Source organism: Miscanthus floridulus, chromosome 8, assembly GCF_019320115.1.
Source record: "Miscanthus floridulus cultivar M001 chromosome 8, ASM1932011v1, whole genome shotgun sequence".
NCBI lineage: Eukaryota > Viridiplantae > Streptophyta > Magnoliopsida > Poales > Poaceae > Miscanthus > Miscanthus floridulus.
Genome location: NC_089587.1, coordinates 17118971 through 17146685, shown reverse-complemented (window position 1 = coordinate 17146685; position 27715 = coordinate 17118971). Strand labels below are relative to the sequence as shown.

General features: G+C 52.7%; 3 protein-coding genes across 5 annotated transcripts; all 3 read left to right on the top strand.

Moving 5' to 3' along the window:
* Window positions 1-1049: 1049 nt before the first annotated feature.
* Window positions 1050-9702, top strand: LOC136471240 (proteasome subunit beta type-3). Its single transcript, XM_066468972.1, has 7 exons — window positions 1050-1181; window positions 1314-1495; window positions 1610-1717; window positions 2091-2180; window positions 8548-8632; window positions 9067-9161; window positions 9427-9702. The coding sequence occupies exons 1-7, from the start codon at window positions 1176-1178 to the stop codon at window positions 9473-9475; spliced, it is 615 nt and encodes a 204-aa protein (XP_066325069.1). The 5' UTR covers window positions 1050-1175; the 3' UTR covers window positions 9476-9702.
* On the top strand, window positions 9664-11123 carry LOC136471239 (zinc finger protein 7-like). 3 transcript variants are annotated; one of them, XM_066468970.1, is made up of 3 exons: window positions 9688-9802; window positions 9918-9973; window positions 10052-11123. In XM_066468970.1, exons 1-3 carry the CDS (start codon window positions 9775-9777, stop codon window positions 10784-10786), a joined length of 819 nt encoding a protein of 272 aa, XP_066325067.1. In that variant the 5' UTR covers window positions 9688-9774; the 3' UTR covers window positions 10787-11123. The 3 variants fall into 3 exon arrangements, with proteins under 3 accessions (XP_066325068.1, XP_066325067.1, XP_066325066.1); XM_066468971.1 differs by lacking the exon at window positions 9918-9973 and having other exon boundaries at window positions 9664-9802; XM_066468969.1 differs by having other exon boundaries at window positions 9918-11123.
* An 11896-nt stretch (window positions 11124-23019) lies between these two features.
* LOC136468632 (uncharacterized) lies at window positions 23020-24276 on the top strand. The gene has a single exon (XM_066467129.1). It carries the CDS (start codon window positions 23020-23022, stop codon window positions 24274-24276), a length of 1257 nt encoding a protein of 418 aa, XP_066323226.1.
* The last annotated feature ends 3439 nt before the right edge of the window (window positions 24277-27715 follow it).

Genomic DNA, 27715 nt, shown 5'->3' with positions numbered 1-27715 from the left:
TGCATGGAGCATTAAATGTAGACGAAAAGAAAAACTAATTGCACAGTTTGGTGGGAAATTGCGAGACGAACGTTTTGAGCCTAATTAGTCCATGTTTGAACACTATTTATCAAATAAAAACTAATTGCACTGCTGTCATCAAGCGCAAGAGGAAGCGCAGGGCTCCGGCGGATTCGGAGAGTGCCAAAGCTGAAACTGACTAAAAAACACTGTTCTAACTAAATTATTGTGAAAAAAAATACTATTTCATCTAAAAAAAGTCAAACAAGCTAAATATGAAGCCGGAGCCAAGCTGTGGAAAGTCGTGAAGGGGTAGGGGAGCAGTTGTCATGGTAGTCGTGCCTGTGGCAGGAGCTGCCGTCCTCTCCACCTTTCTTCCTCCACTGCCTCCTTCTCCCTCGCCGAGGCCTCGTTTAGTTGGCGAAATTTTTTAGAAAATAGTACCGTAGTACTTTCGTTGTTATTTGATAATTAGTGTTTAATCATAGTCTAATTAGGCTTAAAAGATTCGTCTCGTGAATTTCGTCTAAACTGTGTAATTAATTTTGTTTTTTATTTATATTTAATGCTTCATGCGTGTGTTCAAAAATTCGATGTGACGAGAAATCTTAAAAATTTTATAAAATTTTGGAAATTAAACAGACACCAGGTACGTCGCCAGTGACGGCGTCCGTCACGTCGTCCTCCAGTCCGTCTGTAACAGGTCCAGTAAAGAGTGGCACGTGCCCGCACTCAAATTCTAAATTTCTAAAAAAAAAAATATGCCTTCTTTCAGCCGTCACTAAAATATTGTGCTAGTCATCATTATGAATTCACGGTTACCAAGTTCATCGCTGATGGGCTCCGCGTAGGTCAAGAACTCTTTAGAGCATCCGCAAGTCTTCGTAGGCCCAAGTTACTCCCCACTGATCGTAGTTTCAATTCGGCCCAGTAACAGTGAACAGTGGGCCTTCCGTAAAAAAGGTCTCGAGCTGGTTACAGTGTTCGGAGCCCGGAGTCCGTATAGGCCCAGCATCCAGTTACAGTATTACACAGAACCCGGAGACGGTTGGTACTCCGCGCTGTTCGTTTTTTTTTTTCTTTCCGCCGGCGGAAATCAACCTGAGTCGCCGCCTTCTCCGTTCTCGCCGTCGCCTCTCCTGCCGCCGCGCCCGCTCGCCACATCAGCGCCAACCATGTCGGTGAGTGCCCTCCGGAGCCCTAGTCTCCAACTTCCGCTTCTCGTTCCCCGTGCTCCGAAACCCTAGCTTTCAAACTCATGGCAACGCCTGATTGAGCGGCTTCGCTCCGTTGCTCGCTGCTTGCCCCCTCAGATCTTCGAGTACAACGGGAGCGCCGTGGTGGCGATGGTGGGGAAGAACTGCTTCGCGATCGCCAGCGACCGCCGCCTCGGCGTGCAGCTGCAGACGATCGCCACCGACTTCCAGCGGGTGTTCAAGATCCACGACAAGCTCTACATCGGGCTCTCCGGGCTCGCCACCGACGCCCAGACGCTGTGGGTCTTCCGGATCCTCGATTCATTTTGGTCTGGACGACCTGTCTCAGGGAAGGGGCCAGTACATGGTTTAGGGTTTGGGTTTGATGCGCATGTCGTTGTCTCTTTGTGCAGGTATCAGCGGCTGGTGTTCAGGCACAAGCTGTACCAGCTGAGGGAGGAGAGGGACATGAAACCCGAGACCTTTGCCAGCCTTGTTTCAGCCCTCCTCTATGAGAAAAGGTGACAACAACCTACAATTTTTTATGGATTCAGTTATATGCATGGTACAATTATGATTACCTTGGAGTGTATGGAGGTAAAACACTCACGGAATGAAGGGTACACTGGCAGTGTGAACTGCGAAGTACTAATATCGTTATCTCCACTCCACATCAAAAAATTGAGAACCATTGGGCTTTTGGGAGGCCAGTAATTAAATGCATCTCTGTGCTCTGCTGGCTGATATTAAGCTTTGTTATTTACTTATTTCTCAGTTATCTTTAGGAAGTGTGCTGTTTCAGGTATTTGTGTGGATTCAGTCAGCTGTTTGTCACTTGACATATCCTTTTTTGACTTTGGAGATCTCTGACGGAAGTATTTCGTGATATGTAAGGTTTGGGCCGTACTTCTGCCAACCAGTTATTGCTGGCCTAGGAGACAACGATGAGCCATTTATATGTACAATGGACTGCATTGGTGCCAAGTATGTATCAACTAATCTTCAGTTTATCTTTCTGGACTCTTTACTCACTGTTGTTACTTGTCTGAAATTTCTTTTAAAAAAATAGGCTACCTAGGTGGAACTAGTTGATTCTTGATTTTGCATTAAGAAGAAAATAAACACCTGGTTCAAATTGGACTGGACTCTAATCTAGATGGGTTGGTGATACATATTTATAGGCTGCTAGCCAGCCAAGCATATGCCAAGATGCTAGTCTAAGATGCAGTCCTAGATGCTAAGATGCTGTCCTAGATGCTGTCCTCTAGTCTAAGATGCTGTCCTAGATGCTGTCCTCTAGTCTAAGATGCTGTCCTAAAAAACAGACCATGCAGCCACAAAGACCATGTGACTAGCACAGCCCCACAAAGACCACAACAGCCCCACAAAGACCACAGCAGCCAGACTTATCCATCATTGTCCCCCTAAGTCTTGTGCGTCGTCTTGTGGGAAAGTTGAACCATCCCGGTCCTGGAGCAGAGCTCAAGGAACTTGATCCTCCCAAGGGGCTTGGTGAGCAGGTCCGCAAGTTGGTCCTTGGTATTGATGTAGCTCGCCTTGATGCTCCCGTCCTCCAAACAGCCTCGGATGAAGTGGTACCTCACCCGAATGTGCTTACTCCGTTCATGGAAAATGGGGTTCTTTGCCAGGGCCAGAGCGGACTTGCTGTCCACCCTAAGCTCCACCGCTCTAGTGTCTCTGCCGAGGAGATCACCAAGCAGTCGAGCGAGCCAGAGCGCCTGAGTCGAAGCGGTGGAGGCCGCTATGTACTCGGCCTCGCAGCTGGACAGGGCCACCACCTGCTGCATGACCGACTGCCAGCTAACGAGGCACTTGCCGAGGAAGAAGAGGATCCCACTCATGCTGTTGCTGGTGTCGATGTTGCCGGCGTGGTCGCTGTCGCTGTACCCGACGAAGTGTGCCGCCCCAGGGCACCTAGGGTAGTAGAGGCCGTGGTCGAGAGTCCCCGCAACGTAGCGGATGATCCTCTTCACAGCCTGCTGGTGCTCCGTCGTCGGTCGCTGCATGAACCGACTAACGTAGCCGATGGAGAATGCCAAGTCCGGCCGTGTGTGGGCGAGGTAGCGAAGGCTCCCCACGAGACGCCGGTACTGCGTAGCGTCCACCTCCTCCGTCGTGCTGTCGCGGCTCAGCTTCAGCCTCTCCTCCATCGGAGTGAGCTGGGTTGTAGTCGGTGAGCCCAGCTAGCTCAACGACTCGCTTGGCGTAGGCGGTCTGCCGAAGCGTGATCCCGGAGTCATCCTGGTGCACCTCGATTCCCAGGTAGAAGGAGAGAGGCCCCAGGTCATTCATCTGGAAGGTGGCCTTCATCTCTTCCTTGAATGCCGCCACCTCCGTATCCTTGGTGCCGGTGATCACCAAGTCGTTGATGTAGACACCCACCAGCAGAGCATTTCCTCCACTGCCCCGTCGGTAGATGGCCGCCTCGTGCGGGCTTTGCTCGAAGCCCATCCCCTTTAGCGTGGAATCCAGCTTCATTCCACGTCCTCGGTGCCTGTCGCAAGCCATAGAGGGCCTTGCGCAGACGGAGCACCTTGCCCTCCTTGCCGGGGATCGCAAATCCTGGCGGCTGGTGCACGTAGACCTCCTCCTTCAAGTCGCCGTTAAGGAATGCCGACTTGACGTCCATGTGATGAACACGCCAGCCCTCCTGGGCAGCTAGCGCAAGGAGTCACACGGACTCCATCCGTGCCATGGGAGCGAAGGCGTCGTCGAAGTCGACCCCCTCCTGCTGCACGAAACCTCGTGCCACCAAGCGAGCCTTGTGCTTGACGATGGCGCCGGCTTCATCCCTCTTCAGCTTGTACACCCACTTAAGGGTGATCGCGCGGTGACCACGAGGAAGGTCAGCAAGCTCCCAGGTGCGGTTCTTCTCAACCGCATCCATCTCCAACTGCATCGCGGCGCGCCATGCCGCGTGTTTCTCGGCCTCTGCAAACGACCGAGGCTCGCCGTCGTCACACGCAAGGTGCAACTGCGCCTCTAGGTCTTGAGGCACCGGTCCCGGCACCGGCTGGTCGCCGAGAAGGTTCTCCATCGTACGGTACCGCAACGACTCGCCGTCGTGGTACGCGTCGATGCGCTCCTCGTCGTGAGAGAGCGGAGTAGCGAGCTCAACCGGGCTATGCTCGACACGAGCTGATGGTGGAGTAGACGTGCCCGGAGAGGTGGCTGTCGGTGCTGGAGTGCGTGGCGTTGTCGGCTGTTGTGGAGCCGGCGAAGAACTCATCACAGCCGAGGTCCTGGCTGGAGAGCGTGGTGCTGTCGGAGTAGCAGGCGCCGGGGTCGGTGGAGGCTCGGGGATTGGGGTAGACGCGCTCGTCGAAGAAGAGCTGCCTACTCCCCCAGCTCCCTCGAAGTGGACGTACTCGACAGTGAAGTCGTCGTACGTCGGAGCCGAGCCGTCGTCCACCGCCTTGTCCCACGCCCATCATCGCCCTTTGTTGAACACAACGTCGCGCGCCGTGCGCACACGCTGTGTCTTCGGGTCGAGGATGCGGTAGGCCTTCGAGCCCTCCGCGTAGCCGATGAACACTCCCGGAGTGCTCCTGTCGTCGAGCTTGCTGATGTGGCCAAGCTCCTTGGCGAACGCGAGGCAGCCGAAGACCTGCAAGTGGGAGACTGCCGGCTTGCGCCCATGCCAAGCCTCGTACGGCGTCCTGCCGTCGAGCGCCTTGGTAGGCGAGCGGTTGAGGATGTAGACGGCCGTCACCACCGCCTCTCCCCAGAAGACAGTCGACATCCCCCTCTACTTGAGGAGGGCCCGAGCCATCCCCACAAACGTCTGGTTGCGCCCCTCGTCGACGCCGTTCTGCTGCGGGCTGTACGGCGCGGAGTAGTGGCGCTGAATGCCCTCGTCAGCGCAGTACGACGCGAATTCAGCCGCCGTGAATTCGCCGCCGTTGTTGGTGCGCAGCACGCGCAGAATGCGGCCGCACTCCGCCTCCGCAGCAGCTTGCGCGCGCCTGATGGCGTCCGCAGCCTCTCCCTTGCTACCGAGGACCATCACCCACATGTAGCGGGAAAGGTCGTCGACGAGCAACAGGAAGTAGCGTCATCCTCCCGGTGTGGCCGGTGTCACCGGGCCACACAAGTCCCCGTGCACAAGCTCGAGCCTCTCCTTGGCTCGAAAGCTCGCCCGCTGGGGAAAGGAGAGTCGTCTCTGCTTTGTCAACACGCAGACGTCGCAGAGCTGCTCCACATGGTCGAGGCACGGCAGGCCTCGCACCATCTCCGTGGCACTGAGCCGCTTCAGGGCCTCAAAGTGAAGGTGCCCGAAACGCTCGTGCCACTGCCACGCCTCGTCGTCCCGACGAGCAGCGAGACAGAGGGGTTGTGCCACGTGCACGTTAAGGACGTAGAGTCGATTTGCGCTTCTGGATACCTTGGCAAGAAGGCGACGACGACGATCCCAAATCCTCATGACTCCGTCCTCAACCACCACGCGCGAACCGTTCTCATCCAGCTGTCCCAAGCTGATGATGGAGTTCCTCAACGCATGGATGTAGTAGACTCCGGTGAGCAGCCTGTGCTCACCAGACATGGCGGTGAAGATGACGGAGCCGACGCCCTTGATCTCCACGCCGGAGGCATCCCCAAACTTGACGGAGCCTCGGATGCTAGAGTCAAGCTCGATGAAGAACTCCCGTCGACCGGTCATGTGGTGGGTGGCACCGGTGTCGAGGCACTACCCGTCAGTCTTGTCGTTGCCGGAGCCGTCGCCGAGGAGGGCTTGTGCTTTCGGCTCGTCAAGGTGGAGGAGGGCCGCTGCGGCCGGTGCCGCTGGAGGTAGCTCGATGCTTGCATGTGCCATGAACAGAGCCGGCTACTCCTCCGCCTGTGCGACGTGGGCCTGGCCGCGTCGTGGCTGTCGGCAGTCCTTGGCCCAATGGCCAGGCTGGCCGCAGTTGCGGCAGGCGTCGTCTCGTGCCGGCTTGTGCCTGCCGGCGGCGCCGCCCTGGGCGCCTCCGCGGGCATCACCCTCGGCACGTCCTCGCGCCTCGGCCTGGGCGTCTCTGCGCGGCTTGGCACGCTTGCGGCCGACTGTCGCGGAAGAAGGCTCCCCCTTCTTTCGGTCACCTTGGCTGGCAAGCCACTGCTCCCGAGTGAGAAGGAGCTTCCCGCCAGTGGTGATGGGCCCCGAGAGAGCCTGTGGCTCATCGTTGTCGACGACCTTGAGGCGACCTATCGCCTCCTCGATCGACATCGTGGAGAGATCCAGCAGAGACTCGATCGAGCGAGCCATCTGCTTGTACTTCTCGGGGACGCAGCGGAAGAGCTTTTCGACAGCTCTCTCCTCGCCGTAGGTGTCATCGCTGAACTGCACCATCTTCTGCAACAGAGTGTTGAGACGGAGAGCAAAGTCATCAACGTCCTCACCTGGCTTGAAGGCCAGGTTCTCCCACTCCTTGCGAAGTGCCTGCAGTGTGGACTTGCGGTCGCGGTCGCTGCCGATGCGTGCCGCAGCGATGGCGTCCCAAGTCTCCTTGGCAGTCCGCTTGTTGGTAAGCGAGAACTGCATCTCGGGCGGGACTGCAGCGATGAGGGCATCCAGCGCTCGTCGATCCTGGTCGTAGTCGACGTCGCCGTATCGGACTGTCTCCCACATGTGCCGCACCTGGAGCTTTACCCTCATCACCGCAGCCCACTCGACGTAGTTGGTCTTGGTGAGGGTAGGCCACCCACCGCCGGGACCGACGTCCCTGACAACAGCCTGGAGCTCGTGATAACCACGGTACCGATCCGGGGAGAGAGAGCCACGCTGCCTGTGAAGGTTGCGCTCTCCATCGACCCGTCGGTATCGATCCGGGGAGAGAGCCACGCTGCCTGTGAAGGCCGCGCTCTCCATCGACCCGTCCACCACCGTTGCTGTGTGCGCCTCCTCCAGGAGCGCCGCCAGCGCGTCCGCGCCTGTCTGGGCTGCCGCCGCGCTCGTGGGCGTGCGCGGCTGCACCAGGAGCGTCACCGCCGTGCGCGCCTCCTCTAGGAGCGCCGCCAGCGCGTCCGCGCCTGTCTGGGCTGTCGCCACGCTCGTGGGCGTGCGCGGCTACCCACTGCGCCGCCCGCGCTCGCGCTGCCTCCCTCCCTAGCAGCTCAAGGTCCGCGTCGGCGGTGTCGTCAGCGGAAATGGAGCTGCCGATGCTGCCGCGTAGAGCGTCGACCTCCGCTGCCGCCGCACGCGCTGCATTCGCCGCCGCTCTGGCTGCTGCCAGCTCCGCTGCTGCCAGCCTCGACGCCCTTGCCGCCGCCGCAGCGGTCTCTGCCGCGGCAAGTTCGGCCTCCTGCCGACGCCGCGTGCTCGAGGCGACCGAGCGCTGAGACTGCCCTGCGGACATGACGCGCTACCGGGGGGCTGCTGCGTGGGGAGAGGGCTGCTTCAGACGTCTGCGCGGGGGAGGAGTGAGCAGGAGCGGCCGGAGCTGCTGCTCGCAGCTGGGGCTGTTGTGTGGCTGGGAGAGGAGATGAGCAGGAGATGCTCAGGCTACAGGATAGTACGGCTCTGATACCAGTTGTTAGTCGCTGAATTCTCACTCTTGGTAGTAACAGAGTTCTTACTCTCATCGAGAGAGGATGACACTAGGAGTTGGGACAATTTTCTGGTTTATTTCTCAATGCCATACCAACCCGAGGGGTTGGGGATACATATTTATAGGTTGCTAGCCAGCCAAGCATATGCCAAGATGCTAGTCTAATATGCTGTCCTAGATGCTAAGATGCTGTCCTCTAGATGCTAGTCTAAGATGCTGTCCTATGCTGTCCTAAAAAACAGACCATGCAGCCACAAAGACCATGTGACCAGCATAGCCCCACAAAGACCACAGCAGCCCCACAAAGACCACAGCACAGCAGCCAGACTTATCCATCAATGTCCACACCTCCATCCAACTGAGATAGGCTCAGTTTCTCAAAATTCCTGACTGATCTAAACTACTGTACATTTTGTTAATGTATACACCTCCACACCTTCCACCAACTGAGGTAGGCTCAGTCAGTGCATATTTCAGATTGGTCTGAAGTACGGCACACTTGTTTGAGTAAATAATGTCTATTCTTTTGACTTAACCAAAATGCTATGGGTTTCACAGATCCAAAATTAGGATTTAAAAAGCATTACAAACACACAGGTTTGCCAGGAACCCCCAAAAGATGTATTATTATTTATTTATTAATATATAAAATGAAGCCTTATTTTTGTTCCCAACTGTACCCTGTGCAATAGGCCTTAATGTTTAAGCCTGTTTATATTTGTTCGTTTAGATCCTATATGCTGACTTACTTCTCTGTCCTCTTTCTAATTAGTAATCTTATTAAAGTATTTCCTTTTGCGCAGGGAACTAGCAAAAGATTTTGTGGTCTCTGGTACTGCTTCAGAGTCGCTTTATGGTGCTTGTGAGTCCATGTATAAGCCAAACATGGTTAGTTTCTTTACACGAGAACTCTGCAGCAAATCTTTAACTGTCAATTCCATCTAGTTTGCTTATCTTTTATGTAGTCTCATAGGTAATCTTGTTCTTTCATGGATCTAACTATTACTTTTGGGAAGACATTTACACATCTTATTAGTTGGATTATTTTAAACTTGTATCAACCCTGTGATACCAGTTACCATCATCGAACCTGCACCAGCAGGGTTTTTGCTTTGCATATATGGTGACCACGTTCCATCACTTTTGATTCATCCTATAAATATTTTCTTTCTGTTCTATATTATACCCAGTTAATTCCATAAAGGTTTGCTTTCTATATACTAATATATGCCTATACTGCTGTGTTTCTTTAGTTGTATATGGCGTGAAAATAACTCTCTGACTGTAAGCTGATAGTTATCACATTAATTTTTTTTATGAAGGAACCTGAAGAACTGTTCGAGACAATCTCACAAGCATTGCAGGCATCTGTTGATCGCGACTGCCTCAGTGGCTGGGGAGGTTATGTTCTTATTGTGTAAGTTCCCTACATCTTTCAGATAATTACAATAAAAACGAATGCTTGTTCAGTCAACTCCACTGAGCGACAAGAGCCGCGTAATTAGCCAATTGGATTCCCAGTGCTAAAAATCAAACCCCTAAAAATCTAATCGAAAACAAAAAAAGTGGTTATGTTTTACTGCTCTTTGGCATTAGAATTTGGATGAAGATGAATATGCCTACTCTCCGTGGTTTTATAAGGTCTTGTTTTATTAATAAGAGACTTCTTTTCCTGGATGCAGCACACCCACTGAAGTGCAGGAGAGAGTGCTGAAGGGAAGGATGGACTGAGTGCTGCCAAGCAGTTATTTTAGGAGATTGTTTCTTCATTCGGCCGTCCCTGCCCTGTACTACGGCGTACAGATTTCAGAAAACCTGTGCACTACGTTTACTTCTCAAAGGACATTGATTCAGTAGTTTCCTTCGTCTTTCTATGCTGTTTCTTCCCCAGCATTTTAGAATTGCATGACTTGTGGCACTTCAGTTATGGTAATCGACATATCTGTTTGACTAGTTAACAGGGACATCCGTGCCGCACGGGTTTTGTCTTGGAATGACAGTTTCACCTCATTTCTTATTCAATTGTTGACATGGATCCCAAGGCTGCACGCCAATCAGGTGACACCATGTCCTAATCCTTGGTGCTAATCACTTGCTCTTGCTCAACTCTTGACGTAGGCATTGGAATGTTAAAAGAAATCACCCACACGAACGGCAATCTTTGTTGCATCAGCCGGTAGATACATTCCTGCCCTCTGGAAGCAAAATACGGCAGGAAACTGGAAACAAGTAACCATTATATGCTTAGATAAAAATGTGCAGAGTACGTCCCTGTCGCATTACACAATCATGCTCATCTTATTGCAGTATCACTTCTCACAAATACAAGACGGTCGGGGCTTTACGGAACTTGCTCTGGCGACGTCCAAAGCATTTGCGTTGCGCAGCATGCACGTGCCGTACCGTATGGAGGCAGAGGCTGACAAGGAGAGAGGAGACACCGGGCTAAACGGCGGCGGCGGCAACGGTCACCGTGGTCACCACCGCGACGTCAGCGCCGCCACAACGGTTGAGCTCAACCTCCTGGCCGGGATGGTCGGCGTAGGCGGCGCCCGCCAGAACGCCGTGCGCGCCGCGCAGCCGGTGCCTGTGGCCGTCGTGCCGCTGGACGTGGCGCGGTCACCGGCGGCGGTCGAGTCGGAGCCGCCGCAGCTGTTCGCGTGCCACTACTGCCGGCGGCAGTTCTACAGCTTGCAGGCGCTCGGCGGGCACCAGAACGCGCACAAGCGCGAGCGCACGCTCGCCAGGCACCGCGGCGACACGGCGGCAGCGTCACTCGGGGTCGGCCACGACCACATGCGCGCCGCCCATGGCGGCGGCGGGCCGGCGCCGTTCGCCGTCGTCCATGGCACCTTCGTGCAGGCTGCAGCGGCGCCGGCGCCGGCGCTGGAGTGGAATGACGCACGGAGCGGCCAGGCTCCACCCGTGGTGGTGGTGGCCTCCGGCGAGCAGCTGTTCACTGGTGGATACGTTGACGGCCCGGGGGTTGGAGTTGGACAAGACGAGCTGCCGCCTAAGCTTGATTTGACTCTGAAGCTGTGAGCCTGCCTGCCCTACATACATATACAGAATTTTTCTTGCTAGCTCAAAGCAGTGAGTATACAGTGTGCCATTTCCTTTTCTTTCCACGCCGTCTGCCTTGAACATATGTATGTTGGATTGACGCTACCATCATTGGTAAAGTGCTCTGATGAGTGTCTCGTCATCACCTTGGTCAGTTTTCTAGGCCTGCTCCTGCTAGTTCACATGCTTTCCTAGCCAGAGTACACGTGCTACCGGAACTTCATGCTCGAGCTCGCTCGCGTGCAAGGATCAAGCTGAGCATGCTGCTGGTGACGAGCTAGCTTCTCGCAGAAAGTGGGCGACCGATCAGTAGGTGGTTTTCGGGGAAAACCTTGTTGCCAGGATAATTACCATGCAGTGCACTTTTTATTTATTTAATCTTGTTTTGAGTAGTACTAGTACATATGTAATGAAATTGGAGGGTGTACTTCGCGGACATGCTTTCTGACGCACTTTGTTTTTAGATGATAAGAGCTCAAAATGGCCCTGAGATCGAAAGCGACGCGCGCACGAATATGTAAAAATCAATAAATACATGCGTGTAGTGAGGGGTCCCCTTAAAATTTATAATGAATTGTAATGAAGTAGGTCCTATTTAGATCCATTAGCTGAGGGTGGTTAGCTAGCTAATAATATATAGCTAATATTAGCTGTTATTATCTTATTTGGTCCAACTAGTAATATAGTTGTTATCTAGAGGTTCAACTAATAATTAGTTATACTTTATTAGCCGCACCTGTTTGGATTCAAAAGAGATAACTATTAGCATATACTCTTGTTGGGGACCAATACTAGGGTACCTGAAGAGGAGGAGCTAATGACCATCAACATTGATTCATCCGAGCAGTCAAGAGCGCGACTACAGCTCCAACCGACTCCAGGCGCGCAAGCTCTGCCTCGCCCGACCTCTGGGGGCGGGCTCTGCCTCGCCCGACCCTGAGGCCACGGGCCCCGCCTCGTCCGACCCTTGGGTCCGTGCTCCGCCTCGTCGACCCCGAGACCACGGGCTCCGCCTCGTCCGACCCCGGGGCCGCGGGATCACCCTCGTCCGACCCTTGGGTTTGCGCTCCGCATCGCCCGACCTCTGGGGGCGGGCTCCGCCTCGCCTGACCCTTGGGTTTGTGCTCCGCCTCGCTTGATCTCTGGGGGCGGGCTCCGCCTCGCCCGACCCTGAGGTCGCGGGCTCCGTCTCGTCCGACGAAGACTCATACCGCCGCCAACCACTCCAGGTCCAAGCATATGGGCCTGGGTCAAAACTCTGACACCAAGGAAGAAACCGGCACGCCCCAATGTAACTCGTGGCCACGACGAGCCATACCTAAGGATTCACATCAGGAACATCGTCGAGCGTACCGGTGTTGTTCTGCCTAACCCCCGTACGGACACTGATAGGTACATCAGCTCACCACGACGTCCGCTGCGACAGAATGGAACGCCATGACCGGCAAACGACGCCTGCGCATGACGCCAGTGACGGACAGGGCCACGACGTGGAGCTGTCCCTGTTGACATCTACAGGTCGGCGGGACCCGCATGAAGGATAAGAAGGATCCGGCGATCTTGAAGGACTCATCTCTCTTGTTCTTCTCTTTTCCTCCGCTGTAACCCGTGCTTTCTCTTGGCCTATAAAAGGGAAAGCAGGTCGTCCCATGAAAGGAATCCGATCCGACCCCGAACCGATCAGATCCAGATACACACAAGAGCAGCAACCGAGCTCTCAGCACCCTTTCACTCCTTTCACTAGAGACTTGGGATATGTCCCTCTCTCGCCTGTTTATAATCTCTACTACAAACTTTCAGTGCTAGTAACACGAGCAGCAGCGATGAACTGGACGTAGGGACTTTCTGCCCAAACCATTATAAATCTCGTGTCCTCTAAGCACACCATCCGAGTCAGACGCATAATACTACAAATTTACTCGTCGGTGGTAACTCAAAACACCAACAGTTGGCGCGCTAGGTAGGGGCCTTTTGCGCATCTCGATGTCTACTTCAGGTCTCGGATGGCCAGTCATGACGTCAGCTGGGTCCCGGGCACACACGTGTGTTTCGAGGACCTAGACTTCATCATCACAATGGAGGGAGAGTTGGCGCAGGCTCCCGCCACCATCCAACCTCTCCACTTTGCTGGCCTCAACACGATCACTAAGGCGCTTGAGGAGCTGTAGCTGCACGCACTGGAGGCCCACGCCCCCGAGAGCGACCAGCTCCTCGGCTTCGACTATGGGAGGTTAGAGCGCCAGCTCAGCGCCTTCTTAGGACCCCGACCGTCCCGGGAGGACCTACGCCACCTTACCTTCTCACTCACCAACGTCATGGCACAGCTTGCTAGAGGAGAGCCGCTCTCTCTGGAATATCTCATCCGGTCTCCGCAACGCCACAGAGATCGTTGCCCACCTTGTGGCGCAACGCGCTCCTCCATCCCCCACGAATGATGAGTTCGAGGGGATGACCGAATATGTCATGGAATATTTCCACGACCTCCTCACAAGGGAATCAGAGTCACCCTCTAGCTCTGACTCTAGCAGGGGGAGCCATCATCTCTCTCATGAATGTTTCATGGCAGGTACCCCCGAGGGACACGTCGAAAGCATCCACGAGGGAGAGGCTACCCCGATGAACGACTTCGACGATGAGGTCGAGAGGGATGTAGGGGCACCACCTCGCCTACGGGTAGAGCAGCTGAAGGCTCAGCACCAAGAGCTCAAGGAAGCACGACTCTAGCTCGAGCAGAACGTGCGGAGCTCGAGCGAGAGATCGAGCTCCACGAAGACGGTGGGCGTGCGCGCGCCATGGCCAGCGATGTGAACCAGGGGATCATCGAGGACGATGAAGCCCTCCCACACTTCACCCAGGCGAGCCAGAACATCGCTACTGCAGCGGCCTTGCTCCAAGGGCTTCTAGGGCCCGTGACGCCCGAGGACCATCGGGCCTATCACGAGATTCGCACGCTACTCGAGCGTACAGCGGCCTAGCAGGCCGAGACCTTGCTATCCCAACAGCACGAGCTCGACGCTAGCCAGCGCACGCCCTTAGAACGACCCAACAAGGACGCGTTAGTCCATCAGGCACCACAAGGTGGCAGGCCACGCACCGCGATCCCAGTGCATGAGCGTCTTGGCTGCCACCGTGACGCGCGTGACACCCTCGATACCCACAGGCGTGCCTACGGTGATGCAAGGGAGGGGGCTAGCCATGGCTACCATCTCGTCGTGGCAGACGCTACGACAGCGGCGGCGACCAAAGCCTGAGCCCCGACTTGCCGGGACCTCAGGCCTTTGGCCGACACATCCTCAATGCCGTCTTCCCACCATGGTACCAACCACCGACCAACATCCTAAAATACTCTAGAGAAACGAACCCCGGACTGTGGCTCGAGGATTATTGGCTTGCTTGCCAAGCCGGTGGAGCGGATAATGATGATTTTATTATCCGCAATCTTCCATTGTTCTTGGCCAATTTGGCGTGAACGTGGTTAGAACACCTTTCGCCCAATTGAATCCAAAGTTAGGCAGACCTGAAAGAGATCTTCGTGGGATCTCAAAAACTACCGACATAAGACCAAAGAAACCCTTCGTGGGTACATCCAGCGCTTTTCCCAACAGTGCAACGAGCTGCCCAACATCGTTGACATCGATGTCATAGGAGCTTTCCTGTCTAGGACCACCTGCGAGTCCCTAGTCCATAAGCTGGGACGTAAGGGCCTGCAAACCACCAAGGAGCTCCTTGACATCGCCACCAGCCACGCCTCGGGCGAGGAGGCATTCGGAGCGATCTTCGACCACCTCAAGGGCAAGGAAAAGTGGGACGAGGATGCCGACGAAGGCGCCTCCAACTGTCCCAGCAAGAAGAAGAACAAGCAACAGCTTAAGGGCTCGCTCGTGGCCGCCGTCGATCACAAGGGGGTCGGAAGCCCGCCAAGGGCACCCCGGACCACTTCGAGAAGCTGCTTGAAGGACCATGTCTGACCATGCTTTCCCCATCAAGCATCTATACAAGGACTACGATCTCATGAAGCGGTTCTTGTCCGGAGGCTCCAACAAGGGGGAGCATAGGAAGGACCCCAAGCTATCCTTGGATGACGCCGAGGGAAAGGACAGTGGCTTTCCGATGCTGGATGACTGCCTCATGATCTTCGGAGGATCGGCGGCCTATGACTCCAAGCATCGCCAGAAGCTCGCACGTCGTGAGGTCTATACGGCCGAGCTAACCGTGCCTACCTTCCTCTGATGGTTGGAGTCTGCCATAACCTTTGATCGAACTGACCACCCGGAGAGCATCCCACAACTGAGGATATATTCGCTCATGGTCGACCCAATCATTGGCATGAAGTGGCTCACCAAGGTACTAATGGATGGAGGCAGCGGCCTCAACATCATGTACGCCAAGATGCTCGATGCCATGGGCATCGACCGATCACACATCCGACCGACCATAGCACCTTTCCATGACATCATGACTAGAAAGCAGGCCATGCCACTTGGGCAGATCGATCTGCCTATCACCATTGGGGATCCGAGCAATTATAGGACAGAGACCCTTACCTTCTAAGTGGTCGGGTTCCACGGAACCTACCACGCCATCCTAGGATGTCCATGCTACATGAAGTTCATGGCCATCCCCAACTACACCTATCTGAAGCTAAAGATGCTTGGACCATGCGAGGTCGAGTGCTACAAACACGCCCTGACAATTGTTGCCTCCAAGGAGCTTGTGGCCATTAGGAAGGAGGTCACCGAAGAAGCACCCAACCCCAAGAGGTCGGACGGGTCTTTTGAGCCTATAGAGGGCGCCGAGGAGGTCCTCATAGACCCCAGCGGCTCCAAGGGCAAAGTGGTGCGCATTGGCACCACACTTTCCTCCGAATAGGAAAACGCGCCCATCGACTTCCTTCGCTCCAATAGAGACATCTTTGCGTTGAAACCCTTGGACATGCTAGGCATTCTGAGAGAAGTCACCAAGCACACCTTGAAGATTAGGCCAGGCTCTAAGCTAGTGAAGCAGCGCCTATGTCGCTTCGACGAGGAGAAATGCAGGGCGATCGGCAAGGAGATTGCGAAGCTTTTGGTGGTCGGATTCATCAAGGAAGTATACCACCCCGTGTGGTTAGCCAATTCCGTTCTTGTATGAAAAAAGAGTAGAAATGGAGAATGCGTGTTGACTACATGGGTCTCAACAAAGCGTATCCAAAGGATCCATTTCCTTTGCCACGCATAGACCAAGTATTTGACTCAACCTCAGGGTGCAAAACCCTTTGCTTCCTCGATGCGTACTCTGGGTACCATCAAATCATGATGAAAGAGTCTGACCAGCTTGCGACATCTTTCATCACCCCATTTAGATCGTTCTGCTATGTCATAATGCCATTGGGTCTAAAAAATGTGGGGGCTACGTACCAGTGTTGCATGCTCAAGTGTTTTGGGGGACCTCATCGGGCGAACCATTGAGGCTTACGTGGATGACATCATGGTCAAATACAAACGGGCTGACCAGGTCATAGCCGACCTAGATCAGACCTTCACGAAACTCCAAGCAAACGACGTCAAGCTCAACCCCGAGAAGTGTGTTTTCGGGGTCCCAAGGGGTATGCTGCTAGGTTTTATCATTTCTGAGCGTGGCATCGAAGCCAACCCAGAGAAGATCTTGGCCATCACGAGGATGGGCCTGATTCAGAACATAAAGGGGGTACAACGAGTTATAGGGTGCCTCACCGTGCCCAGCTACTTTATCTCATGCCTCAGCAAATGAGGTCTCCCCCTCTATCGGCTCTTAAAGAAGGCCAACCATTTCGAATGGACGCCCGAGGCCCAGGAGGCACTTGACACGATCAAGCAACTTCTGACGAAGGCCCTGATCCTAGTCCCCTAGACCGACAGGGAACAGCTTCTGTTCTACATGCGGCCACCACGCAAGTGGTCAGCGCCACCCTGGTGGTAGAGCGAGAAGAAGATGGACACGTTCTCAAAGTGCAGCGTCCCATATACTACATTAGCGAGGTCTTTTCCGATTCCAAGACCCGCTACCCCCAAATCTAGAAACTCCTATGCGCCATCCTCATCGCCAAAAGGAAGTTGCATCACTACTTTGAGTCGCATCTAGTGACGGTCGTGACGTCCTTCCCTCTCAGTGAGGTCATCTAAAACAGGGATGTCACTAAAGTGGACTCGCAAGGAGACCAAATGCGCGGTCGCAGAATGATGGCTCAGATCCTAGGGAGGGGGTACGTGCGAAAACTAAGAATAATGTTTCTAAAACAAGAGACGCTCTCTCCTACTAGTTTCGCTACCCTCTCCTCGATCTTTAGTGACACCCGACCCTAGCAACGGCAAGGGGTTGGGTCTCACTTAGGGGCTGATAAGGGTATATATATACCCTTTCTAAAACAATCGCCATGCCCGACCCCTTTCTCATGTTAAAAAATCTAGTGGCAAGGTTTGCGGAAACTAACAACTGAGTAAGGCTGGTCGAACTATAAGAAACCCACGCCCTAGCGGCTACAACACTCTTGCTTACCTCGAACTCTATGGTCTTAACAAACGGAAGGGTCGGAACACATTAACCCCTTTTCACACATAAAAAGAGAGAAAGAACAAACTTGTTCAACCAAAATAAAAGAACAAACTTGTTCAAACAAAACACAAGGGTCGGAACTTGTTTGATAATTACAAAAATGATCGTCTGACCTATTTAACTGACTAGCCCCTCTAGAGGAGAACTATGCCTTCTATCCTATCCGACAGGTCCTATGAAAGGGGAGCCACTGCCGTTTCCATCTCCTCTAGCTCCTAGACTTCATAACCGGGCGCGTAGCCATGCCTCATCGCCTCTAGATCAATGTTGTCCCCATAATGAGAATGAGAAATTGTGAAGGACTGATTGACCACAGTGCAGAGGGCATTCCTCTCAAGCTAGCGCACCCGAGCCATGATCTCGACAGCATGAGCAATGAGCGAGCTGGTCCCCTTCGATCGTACCACCTCAAGGTCGTCGTAGACCACTCCAAGGGCGGCGCTTAGGATACAAAGCTTGTCACTCTTTGTTTGAAGATTTCTCCTCACCTCGGTGAGATCCACGGCCATACCGGCATAAATGCTCTTGGCCTCCAGTTTCTAGGTCATCGTGCTTTCGAGCTCGGCTTAGAGAGAGCCGACCTTCTGTTGCGCATTGTTGCGCTCTTGGTAGGCCTAGTAATGCTCTTAGAAAGCCTGGTCGCGCTCCTCATGAGCCATGCCGCGCTCCGAGCGGAGCCTCTCCACAGTTTGGATCAGTTCATCTCGCTCCTTGTGCAACCGAGCGACCGCCGTGGCATCTAGGCTCACCCTATTCTCTAGGGCCACAAGCTTCTCCTCGGCCCCTAGCTTTAGATCCCTCTCCTTCTCAACTTCACCCAGAAGGTCAAGGATCTATTGGTGGGTCTCGGCGTCCTTCTGGAGCAACCCATCCCGCTCCTTCCTGACCATGGTGGCTTCTTCATCATACTTCTGTGACCTCACCGATAGGGCCTCGAACGCCTTTTTGGCCACATCAGCATCCCGACAGGCCTCGGCCACCCATGACTGAAGATTGGCCGCCTCCTCAGCGAGGGGAGTTAGCTCAGCCACCCTCTGCTGGGCGGCAACAAGCTGAGCTATCACCTCCCCATGTAGCCATGCCTCCTCGATGAGATGGTCCTAGGTTTCCTTCTATTGATGAAGGAACCAAGATTTCCCCTAGCTACGAGCTATAAGGGACTACAGAAAGACGATGGTCAGGATACAAAAAGTATATAAATGAAGGTAAGCTAAAGAAGCAGGACCAAACAATACACGGCCAGAGGGAACAACAACGTCGCGTGGTTTAGGGCTTCTAGCACAGACACGATCCCTATGTCGAGGCTCTCCCACTCCATGCTCTCTGCGTCATCGTTGAGGGTGAAAAGCATCAATGCCGAATCCTATGGATCCGCCCACTAGAGTAGGGGCTCGCCCCACGTGGGTGAGCCGCTGCCCACCGACATCAAGGCCAAGGATGACTCCCCACTGTCGACCAGTCTCGCCATGATGCCCCCGCTGAGACATCCCCTTTGGTGATGGAAGGGGTTAGCGGTGCGGACGCCAACCTCTCTCCCAGCACCATGACTCCCGGGGACCCCTCGGCCATGTCCCTCTCTGTCTGGCCCGTGCTAGGCGCCGTTGATTGGGCCGCCGATGGTATGGGTAGCGCTAGTTCCTCAGGCGCCGCTATGGTCATGCCTGGCTATGATCCATCTGTCATGGCCACCGCCACCTCCACTTGTGTTCGTGGGGTCATGACTGGCTACGTCGCACCTACCATGATCGGTGCCACGAGCGAGGTCGGCAGCGATATTGCAACCATCACCGGTTGCTCCACAACCTCTAAGGGCACCCCTTGAGCACCCGCATCCACCCATCTCGCCAAGGGCATGGGCACCACCATGGGCGGCACCTAACCAGCCGACGACAGGGTCACATTGGTGCCGCTCTCGCTCGAAACGGGCGCGACACTAGCCGACGGCTGCCGCCTCGATTGGAGGGTGATGCTCTTTTTTGGCACCTGTGCCAAAGGATTCTGCGGCCTACTGACGCTACAAGGGACGAAAAACATAAGTCGTGACAAAATCCGACTAAAACAGGAAAAAATAGAGGAACTAAAATCTGACTAAAATAGGAAAAAACATAAGTCGGACGACAGATGTGTTTGGGGGATGAACCCTCCGAGCCTCGCTCTGCCTCATTGGGACGAGGCCATTTTGAGCCTGCCCCCTACTCTTGGGCAGAGGGGCTCGCTCCCCTTGGCTCTTGAGGCGCGACGGTGGAGTCGTCCACCTCCGTCGGCACCTCGGACGCGATGGCAGAGCCACCCGCCTCTATTGGCTCCTACGGTAGGTCGATGGTACGCCCTACCTCCGTCTATTCCTAGGGGGCACCGATGGTATGGCCTGCCTCCACCGGCTCCCCAGACGTGCCCTCCCTGCATGGAATGGGAAGGGCCTCAACGCCTGCAAGGACGAATCGACGCCTATCAGCGTATCCTCGCTCTCGAGGTTATCCTACTCGATATCATGGCTATCGTCTCTTCTCCCTCCATCACCTCATCATTGTCACCATCGCCATCGTCGTCATCATCATCATCATCGGTGTCCTCCCCTCGTTCCTACGCTTGTAGCTTCCGTAGCTTCTTCCTCTTTTTGTCCTCCTTCGCCTTCCTCAGCCACCCGCCCTCGGCGTGATTTGCTGTCCTCATGGCCAAATCCCTCAGCAGCGGCGCTGGGTGGTCCATGAGGATGAGATCCCTCGGCTGGTCCTGCCCCTCTCAAAGTTAGTATCATGGGGTCGGGAAATCAATTAAAGAGAAGGCAAGAGAAAGGAAAACTTACATAGATGACGTAGTCTGGCTCGGGTCGCATCTGAGGATGCCCTAGCACTAGGTAGATGAAGTCGAGGGCGGCACCCGCATCGTCCCACAAAGGCTCCATCACCTCCTTGATGCATTCTGTGATCTCAAAGTTGGGGAGCATTACCTTGGCGAGTGTCGTTCTATCGAACGACGCCTCAGGCGCCATCACGTATAGCGGGAGCACGCGCGTCATCAATGATGCCACCCTCCTTACATGGTAAGCCCCAATGACGCCCGACCCCTTTAGGCCATTCTCCTTCTGGATGTGGATGGCGGCGATGTGGTGTCGGATCTTCTTCTTGTCCTTTTCTAGGACGCCCACTTCCTCCACTGCTCTGGGCCCTCTTCAATTAGGCGCCCAATGAACTCCGGCAGAGGGGCGGCGGCATCATTCTTGAGGTGCCTAGTGAATGTCACCCCTTGTTGGACATCGAGAGCCACATGGATAGGTACTCTCCGACCCAATTGTTCCAAAGTTGGATGTCGACGCACCCCATCGGCATGTGCAGCTCCTGCTTGCCGCTTTTCTCCCTCTTCTTATGGAGGTTGATGGTGAAGAAATGCCTCCACAAGTCGAAGTGGGGGCTGATCCCTAGGAATCCCTCACACAGCGTGATGAATGCCATCTTGTGCTAGATCCTGTTGGGATTGAGATGTTGCAGCTCAATCTTGTAGTAGTGCAGCAGCCCCCGAATGAATTTGTGGGTGGGGTCACAAGCCCATGCTCATGGAAGTGGGCGAATGACACCACATAGCCATCGGGTGGTGATAGAAAATCCTCATCGTCGGGCGGCAACCACTCCTTGACTGGGGTCTACATGTGGAGAAGACCACGATGAATAAGGCCCTCCATGCGCTGGAAGGAGATGTCAGAATGGCACCACGGATCCATTGGAGGTGGGGGCGGATGGATGCGGGCTCAACGGCGGTGGAGATGTGGAGGTAGGAAACCTAAGCGATGGCGGCGGTGACATGGCTATGGGGTTAAGGATGCAACGTATGGAACCTAGAGGGCTAACCCTTTGGTTTTATAGGGGCGACGGGTGCGAGGAAACCAACTGCCCACCTAGATCTCCGCGCCTACCATGACCTATCACCACGTCTCGCCGTGGGGCGTGCACCATGTTTTCCTAAACAGTTTTAAATGGCCGTCTAAACGCGTTTAGACGGTAAACGACAGGGTGCCGTGAAGTTTAGGGCCTGGGCAGATAGTTAAATGGCTTTCCCGTTTAGACGGTCAAAAACGGGAATAAACGTTGAAGACGGGCTAAACGGGACGGCAGGGAAACGGGAATGGACGCCTGGAACGGGAATAAATGGGCGTTTAGGTGATGGCCGCGACCCAAATTGATGCGCGGGAGCAGCAGGCGGGAGGCGGGAAGGGAACCGGGCGGGAGGCGGGAAGAGGGAACAGGGCGGGAGCAGCCGGCGGGAAGAGTTGGCGCCTTGGCGGGCTCCTCGACAAGTTTTGGGCCGGGTACAAGTACCGGAGGCTAGGGTTGAGAGGAAATTTCCCCGTTCTGCTCAGCTCATACGCATGCCGCTGCCAGCTCTCGCGCACGCGCGTCCCAGCGCGCCGGCGATGAGGCCAACTTCCAGCTGTGCGGGCGTCGCGGCTCCGTCCTGCGCGCGTCATGGCTCCATCCTGCGCGCGTCGTGCCTCCGTCCTACGCGCGTGACGCCACCTCCGAGCAGCAGCTCCTCTAGCCGTGACGCCTCCTCAGAGCAGCAACAGCTCCAGCCTTGACGCCGCCTCCAAGTAGCAGCAGCTCCAGCCTTGACGCCTCCTCCGACCGAACTGCCTCCCAATCCCAGGTATTGCTCTGTCCGTTCTTGCATTTACTTGTTGTTCCTGATTAGCTCGATTAAGTACTTCAATCTTGCTCTCAATCTTGCTCTGTTATGCTTTTGCTCTGATTCAATCTTGCTCTGATTCCCTGTTATGCATCAATCTTGCTCTGTTATGCTTTGTTATGCTCTGTTATGCATCAATCTTGCTCTGTTATGATTCAATCTTGCTCTGATTCCATTTACTTCGAATTAGCACCATGAATTGCATCAATCTTGCTCTGTTATGCTCTGATTGAAAGGTCGATGACATGCCATTTGCAGGATGTCATCTGCCGGATCGACTCGTGCATCCATGGACCAGCCAGAGCCAGCTCGTGCCCCTGCCCTTAAGAGAAATTCTGATGATGTGGGGTGGGAGTATGGGGTTTTGATTAATTCAAATGATTTGAATGTAATCAAGTGCAAGCTGTGCCCAAAGGTTGTGAAGGCAGGAATCTATAGGCTCAAATTGCATATTTGCGGCAAGAAAGGAGGTGTTCGTGCATGCCCCAATGCAACCGAAGAGGACAAAGCAAAGTGTAGGAAAGCTATTGAAGAGTCTGGGAGAGCTAAAAGGGCTAGAAGGGAGAAAGAACAAGAGGTTAGAGATGCTGTTACAATTGATGTTGAGTCAGATGCAGAACCGGAAGAAAAAACTAGGCTTGATGAGATTGGAGGCTCAGGATCACGTGTGATGGGTCCTATGGACAACTTCACAAAGTCTATGGACTCTAGTTCGTTGGCCAAGGGGAAGAAGCTCCATCAGCTTAATATCAGTGAGCATGTCAAGAAAGAAAGACTTCATAGGTTCAAGAGATATGTGGCAAGATGGTTGTACGTTCGCAGTAAGTTTGTTTCAGTTCAGCCTTTGCAGCAAGTATTTGATTTTTGTTGCCTAACTTCCAAGTTTTTAACCATGAATTGCATTATTTTTTACTTTTTTAGGAGTACCTTTCAATGCAATCAATAATACAGAGTTTGATCAAATGATTGAAGCTGCCAATCGCTTTGGGCTGGGTGCAAAGAAGCCTTATCAGCATGAGTTGAGAGAGAAGCTGCTGCAAGAGGAAGTTCAAGATACAAAGGAGATGTTGAAGGCACATGAGAAAGAATGGAGCAAGAATGGTTGCTCCATTATGACAGATGCTTGGACTAATCAAAAACGAAGAAGCATTATGAATATGTGTGTCAATTGTAGCATTGGTACAAGCTTTCTTGAGTCAAAAGAAGTTTCAGCCGAGTCCCACACTGGAGAACTCATTTTTCAGTATGTGAACAGCTGCATTGACAAAGTTGGGGCTGACAATATAGTTCAAGTAGTCACAGATAATGCTTTAAACAACATGGCAGCAAAGGATTTATTGTCTGTAGAGAGGCCTCAAATATTTTGGACTTCATGTGCAACTCACACAATCAATTTGATGCTTGAAGCAATGGGAAAGATGAAGAAGTTCAAGACCACAATTGAGCAAGCAAAGGCATTGAGAATCTTCATTTATGCACACCATAGGACCTTGGCATTGATGAGGAAGTTTACAAAGAAAAGAGAGATTGTTCGGCCAGGCGTGACTAGATTTGCATCCAACTTTCTCACCTTGCAGAGTTTGTTTGAGAAGAAGGAGCAGCTAAGGAAGATGTCTCAAAGTGAAGAGTGGGAGAAGATAAACCATGTCAAGAGTGCAAAAGGAGTGCAAGCCACAGCCACCTTGGTGAGGCCAAATTTTTGGAGTTCTGTTGCACTTTGCTTGAGGGTATTTGAGCCATTGGTGAAAGTCCTTTGGATGGTTGATGGGGATGTGAAGCCATCAATGGCATTTCTTTATGGAGAAATCCTTAAGGCCAAGGGAGACATCAAGGTGGCTATTGGAAACATTCCTAGGGCAGCAGGGTTATATAGTTCTATCATGCAAATCATTGATGTGAAGATGAAAAATAGGCTGGACAGTCCTCTTCACAAGGCTGCTTATTTCTTGAACCCTTATTATAGCTACAATGATGACTCCATCTTTCAATCTGAGGAAGTCATGGATGGCTTCTTAACAGCTGTAGAAACATTCTACCATGGTGATTATGATAAGCAAGCCCAAGTACTGAATGAGGAGGTGCACAGGTTCAAAGACTGTGTTGGTCATTTTGGAAAACAAGTGGTAGCTGCTGGCTGTAAGGACTTTGACATGAATCCTGGTATGCAAGTTTTAGTAATTTTTTTGTTGGCTATTGGCTGCTGCTGCTCCTGGCTGTAACTGGCTGCACAAGTTTCACTAATTTTTTTGTTTCTATTTTTTGCAGCCAAATGGTGGGGAAACTATGGAACACAAGTACCAGTACTACAAAAGATGGCTATCAAAATTCTATCCTTGACTTCAAGTGCATCAGGTTGTGAAAGAAATTGGAGTTGCCATGAAGGGGTAAGCATCCTAAATCCTAATTCATAAAGAAGAGCTTCAAATTCTCAAAATTTGTGTTGTATACACTCCTTTCACAATCTAATTTTTGTAGATTCATACTAAAAGAAGGAACAGGCTCACTTGTGAGAGGCTTGAGCAACTTGTGTTTGTTCAATTCAATGCTCTCCATGCACAGAAGAAAGATAAGGCTAAGAAGAACCAAAAGGTGGATTCCCTTCTAGCTACTGAAGCAACATATGCTCAAGGGTGGATTGTGGAAGGTGGAGAAGAGGATGAAATCAATGATGTTGATCTTGTTACGGGGCTGACGTGGCAGCTAATTGTAGAAACTTGTGGTGCTGAGGAAGTCCCTTTACTTCGGAGAAGTGCAAGACTGAATCAGCCAAGAGAGATTGAAGAAGACATATACTCTGAACCTGAACCTAAGGATGATCATATTGACGAGGAAGAAATTGAGTTTGAATCTGACCAAGAAGATGTGGTCACAATAGGCTATGAGGCAGAGGAGGGGGCTAGGACTAGTGACGATTGAGCTGCTCCAAGTCATATGATATGATCAGAGCCTTGTTTTTTTATTATGAGTGTGAACTATTTGTGTAATGTTGTCCTATTTGTGCCTTGTGAGAACTAAGAACTATGTTGTGTGTTGGTTGTTTGTGAACCATTTGTGATTTGCCTAATGCTTGCCACTTCTGCTAATTGCCTAATTCTGAACTGATTTGTGAACTTTCATATTACTGCATGTGGCTTTAGTTTGCAAAGAGTCAAATATTGGCATATTGCATGTGGCTTTAGTTTGCATGTCATAGTACTTATTTTCTCCTATATGTGCATAGATTATATCGAGTCAAAGGAGTGGACATGGAGTTATGCAAGTTCAGAAACTCAAATTATGCAAGGTATGTGCAGTTCTGTGACTCATGTTCTTTTCCCTTCTCATGTTTTGTACATGTTCTGTGACTTATGGAATTATGCAAGGTATCTTACATGTAAAATTGACATCTATATATAATTATATATACAAAACTATTGAAACCTTGCTACAGTAACAAAACCGTTTAATCCGTTTAGACACCGTCTAAATGGTGTCTACACAGTCTAAACGCTAAATGGAGGGTCACCGCCCATTTACCGTTTACCGTCTAGGAAAACATGGGGCGTGCGCACACAACCTATGGCCGTCCCCTCAGAAAACTCGTCAAACGTTTTGCCTCCCCGAACGGGTCATGACCCATCATAGGTAAGAGGGATACGGAGCTAAAGACACTCCTACGGCCCGTTTAGGCCTAGGAGTTCAAAGGTTAGCCAACCGATGGGTTCGACAACCGCTCTAGGCATCTTTAGAGTGGGGTGGAAAGAGATAGGCCCGCTAGCGGCTAGTACCCAGGAGCACAAGCACCGTGGGCATCCCGGTCCATGTTCGAGTCTCGGCCAGATACGATCCATGGTTTTTCCTCGAAGAAAGGCAGAGAGCCCTTTGGACTGATCGAACGGACCCCAGAACTATATGGATTGACCGCTGAGAATCTAGAGTCAGTCACTAGCTGACCCAAGCTGGATCCCCATGAACGGGATGTCGGGGCCCCACTCAGACCAGCCCATTAATAGCTCATCGAGCACCATGATTCGTCCATAGAGGAAAATCATGGCATGGCTTAGCCCCTCTATTTTTATCAGAAAAATGCTTAGGGGAAGACGATCACAAAGATGAGCCGACCCTCGACCGGACCCCTGCTATTAGCGAGGGCTCGAGGAAAGTTTGACTCGCATGGAGATCGAGCGCATGATCGTAGAACGACAGACCCCATAGGGGTCGAAATCAGGAAAAGACCTTTTCCGACCCACCAAATCTCTGGGCTATACCCCCAAGGGGTCCGATCGTGATGAAAGGGAATCACTGTCCCCAGGTCATGCCATGGGCGACAAAAGAAGTCCAAGGCCCTCAGAGTCCTCCCGTTCAGAAAATCCTCTGAAGGAGTATTCTACTCCTCCGTAGGCTTGGGGTCTACTCTCGGGGACCAATACTAGGGTACCCAAAGAGGAGGAGCTAATGACCATCAACATTGATTCATTTGAGCAGTCAAGAGTGCGACTACAGCTCCAACCGACCCTAAGGCGCTCAAGCTCTGCCTCGCCCAACCTCTGGGAGTGGGCTTTGCCTCGCCCGACCCTTGAGTCCGTGCTCCGCCTCGCCCGACCCCGAGGCCACGGGCTCCGCCTCGCCTGACCCTTGAGTTTACGCTCTGCCTCATCGGACCTCTAGGGACGGGCTCCACCTCGCCTGACTGAGAGGTTGTGGGATCCACCTCGCTCGACCCTTGGGTTTGTGCTCCGCCTCGCTTGACCACTGTGGGCAGGCTCTGCCTCGCCCGACTCTGAGGTCATGAGATTTGTCTCGCCCGACGGAGACCCATACCACCGCCAACCACTCTAGGTCTAAGCGTATAGGCCTGGGTCAAAACGCTAACACCAAGGAAAGAGACCGGCATGCCCCGATGTAACCCGTGGCCACGATGGGCCATACCTAAGGATTCACATTAGGAACAGCGTCAGGCGTACTAGTGCTATTGACGTTCGTTGCGACATAATGGAACGCCATGATCGGCAGACGAGGCCTGCGTATGGCACTAGTGACGGATAGGGCCATGATGTGGAGCTATCCTTGTTGACATTATAGGGTCAGTGGGACCCGCATAAAGGATAGGAAGGATTCGATGATCCTGAAGGACTCCTCTTTCGTTCTTATCTTTTCCTCCACTGTAACCTGTGCTTTCCCTTGACCTATAAAAGAGAAAGCAGGGCATCCCATGAAGGGGATCCGATCTGACCCTAAACCGATCAGATGCAATACACACAAGAGCAGCAACTGAGCTCTCAGCACCCTTTCACTCCTTTCACTAGAGACTTGGGACCTATCCCTCTCTCACCTGTTTATAACCCCAACTACAAACATTCAATGCTAGTAACACGAGCAGCAGCGACTAACTAAACGTAGGGACTTTCTACCCAAACCAGTATAAACCTCGTATCCTCTAAAAGGATCAAAATGCCTAATAGGGGGGGTGAATTGGGCTAATTCTAAAATTCTTTGCAATAATTAAACCCTACACTTATCCCACTTCACCCCTTGTGCCTAGAAAGTGATTCTATTGATCTACTGCACAAAAGTTTAGCACCCTAAGTTCCAATCCTACTCTAGCATGTCAATTCTAAGTATGTAAAGATAAGAATTGAATTGCTCAAATATAAATGCTTAAAGTAAAGAGAGGAGAAG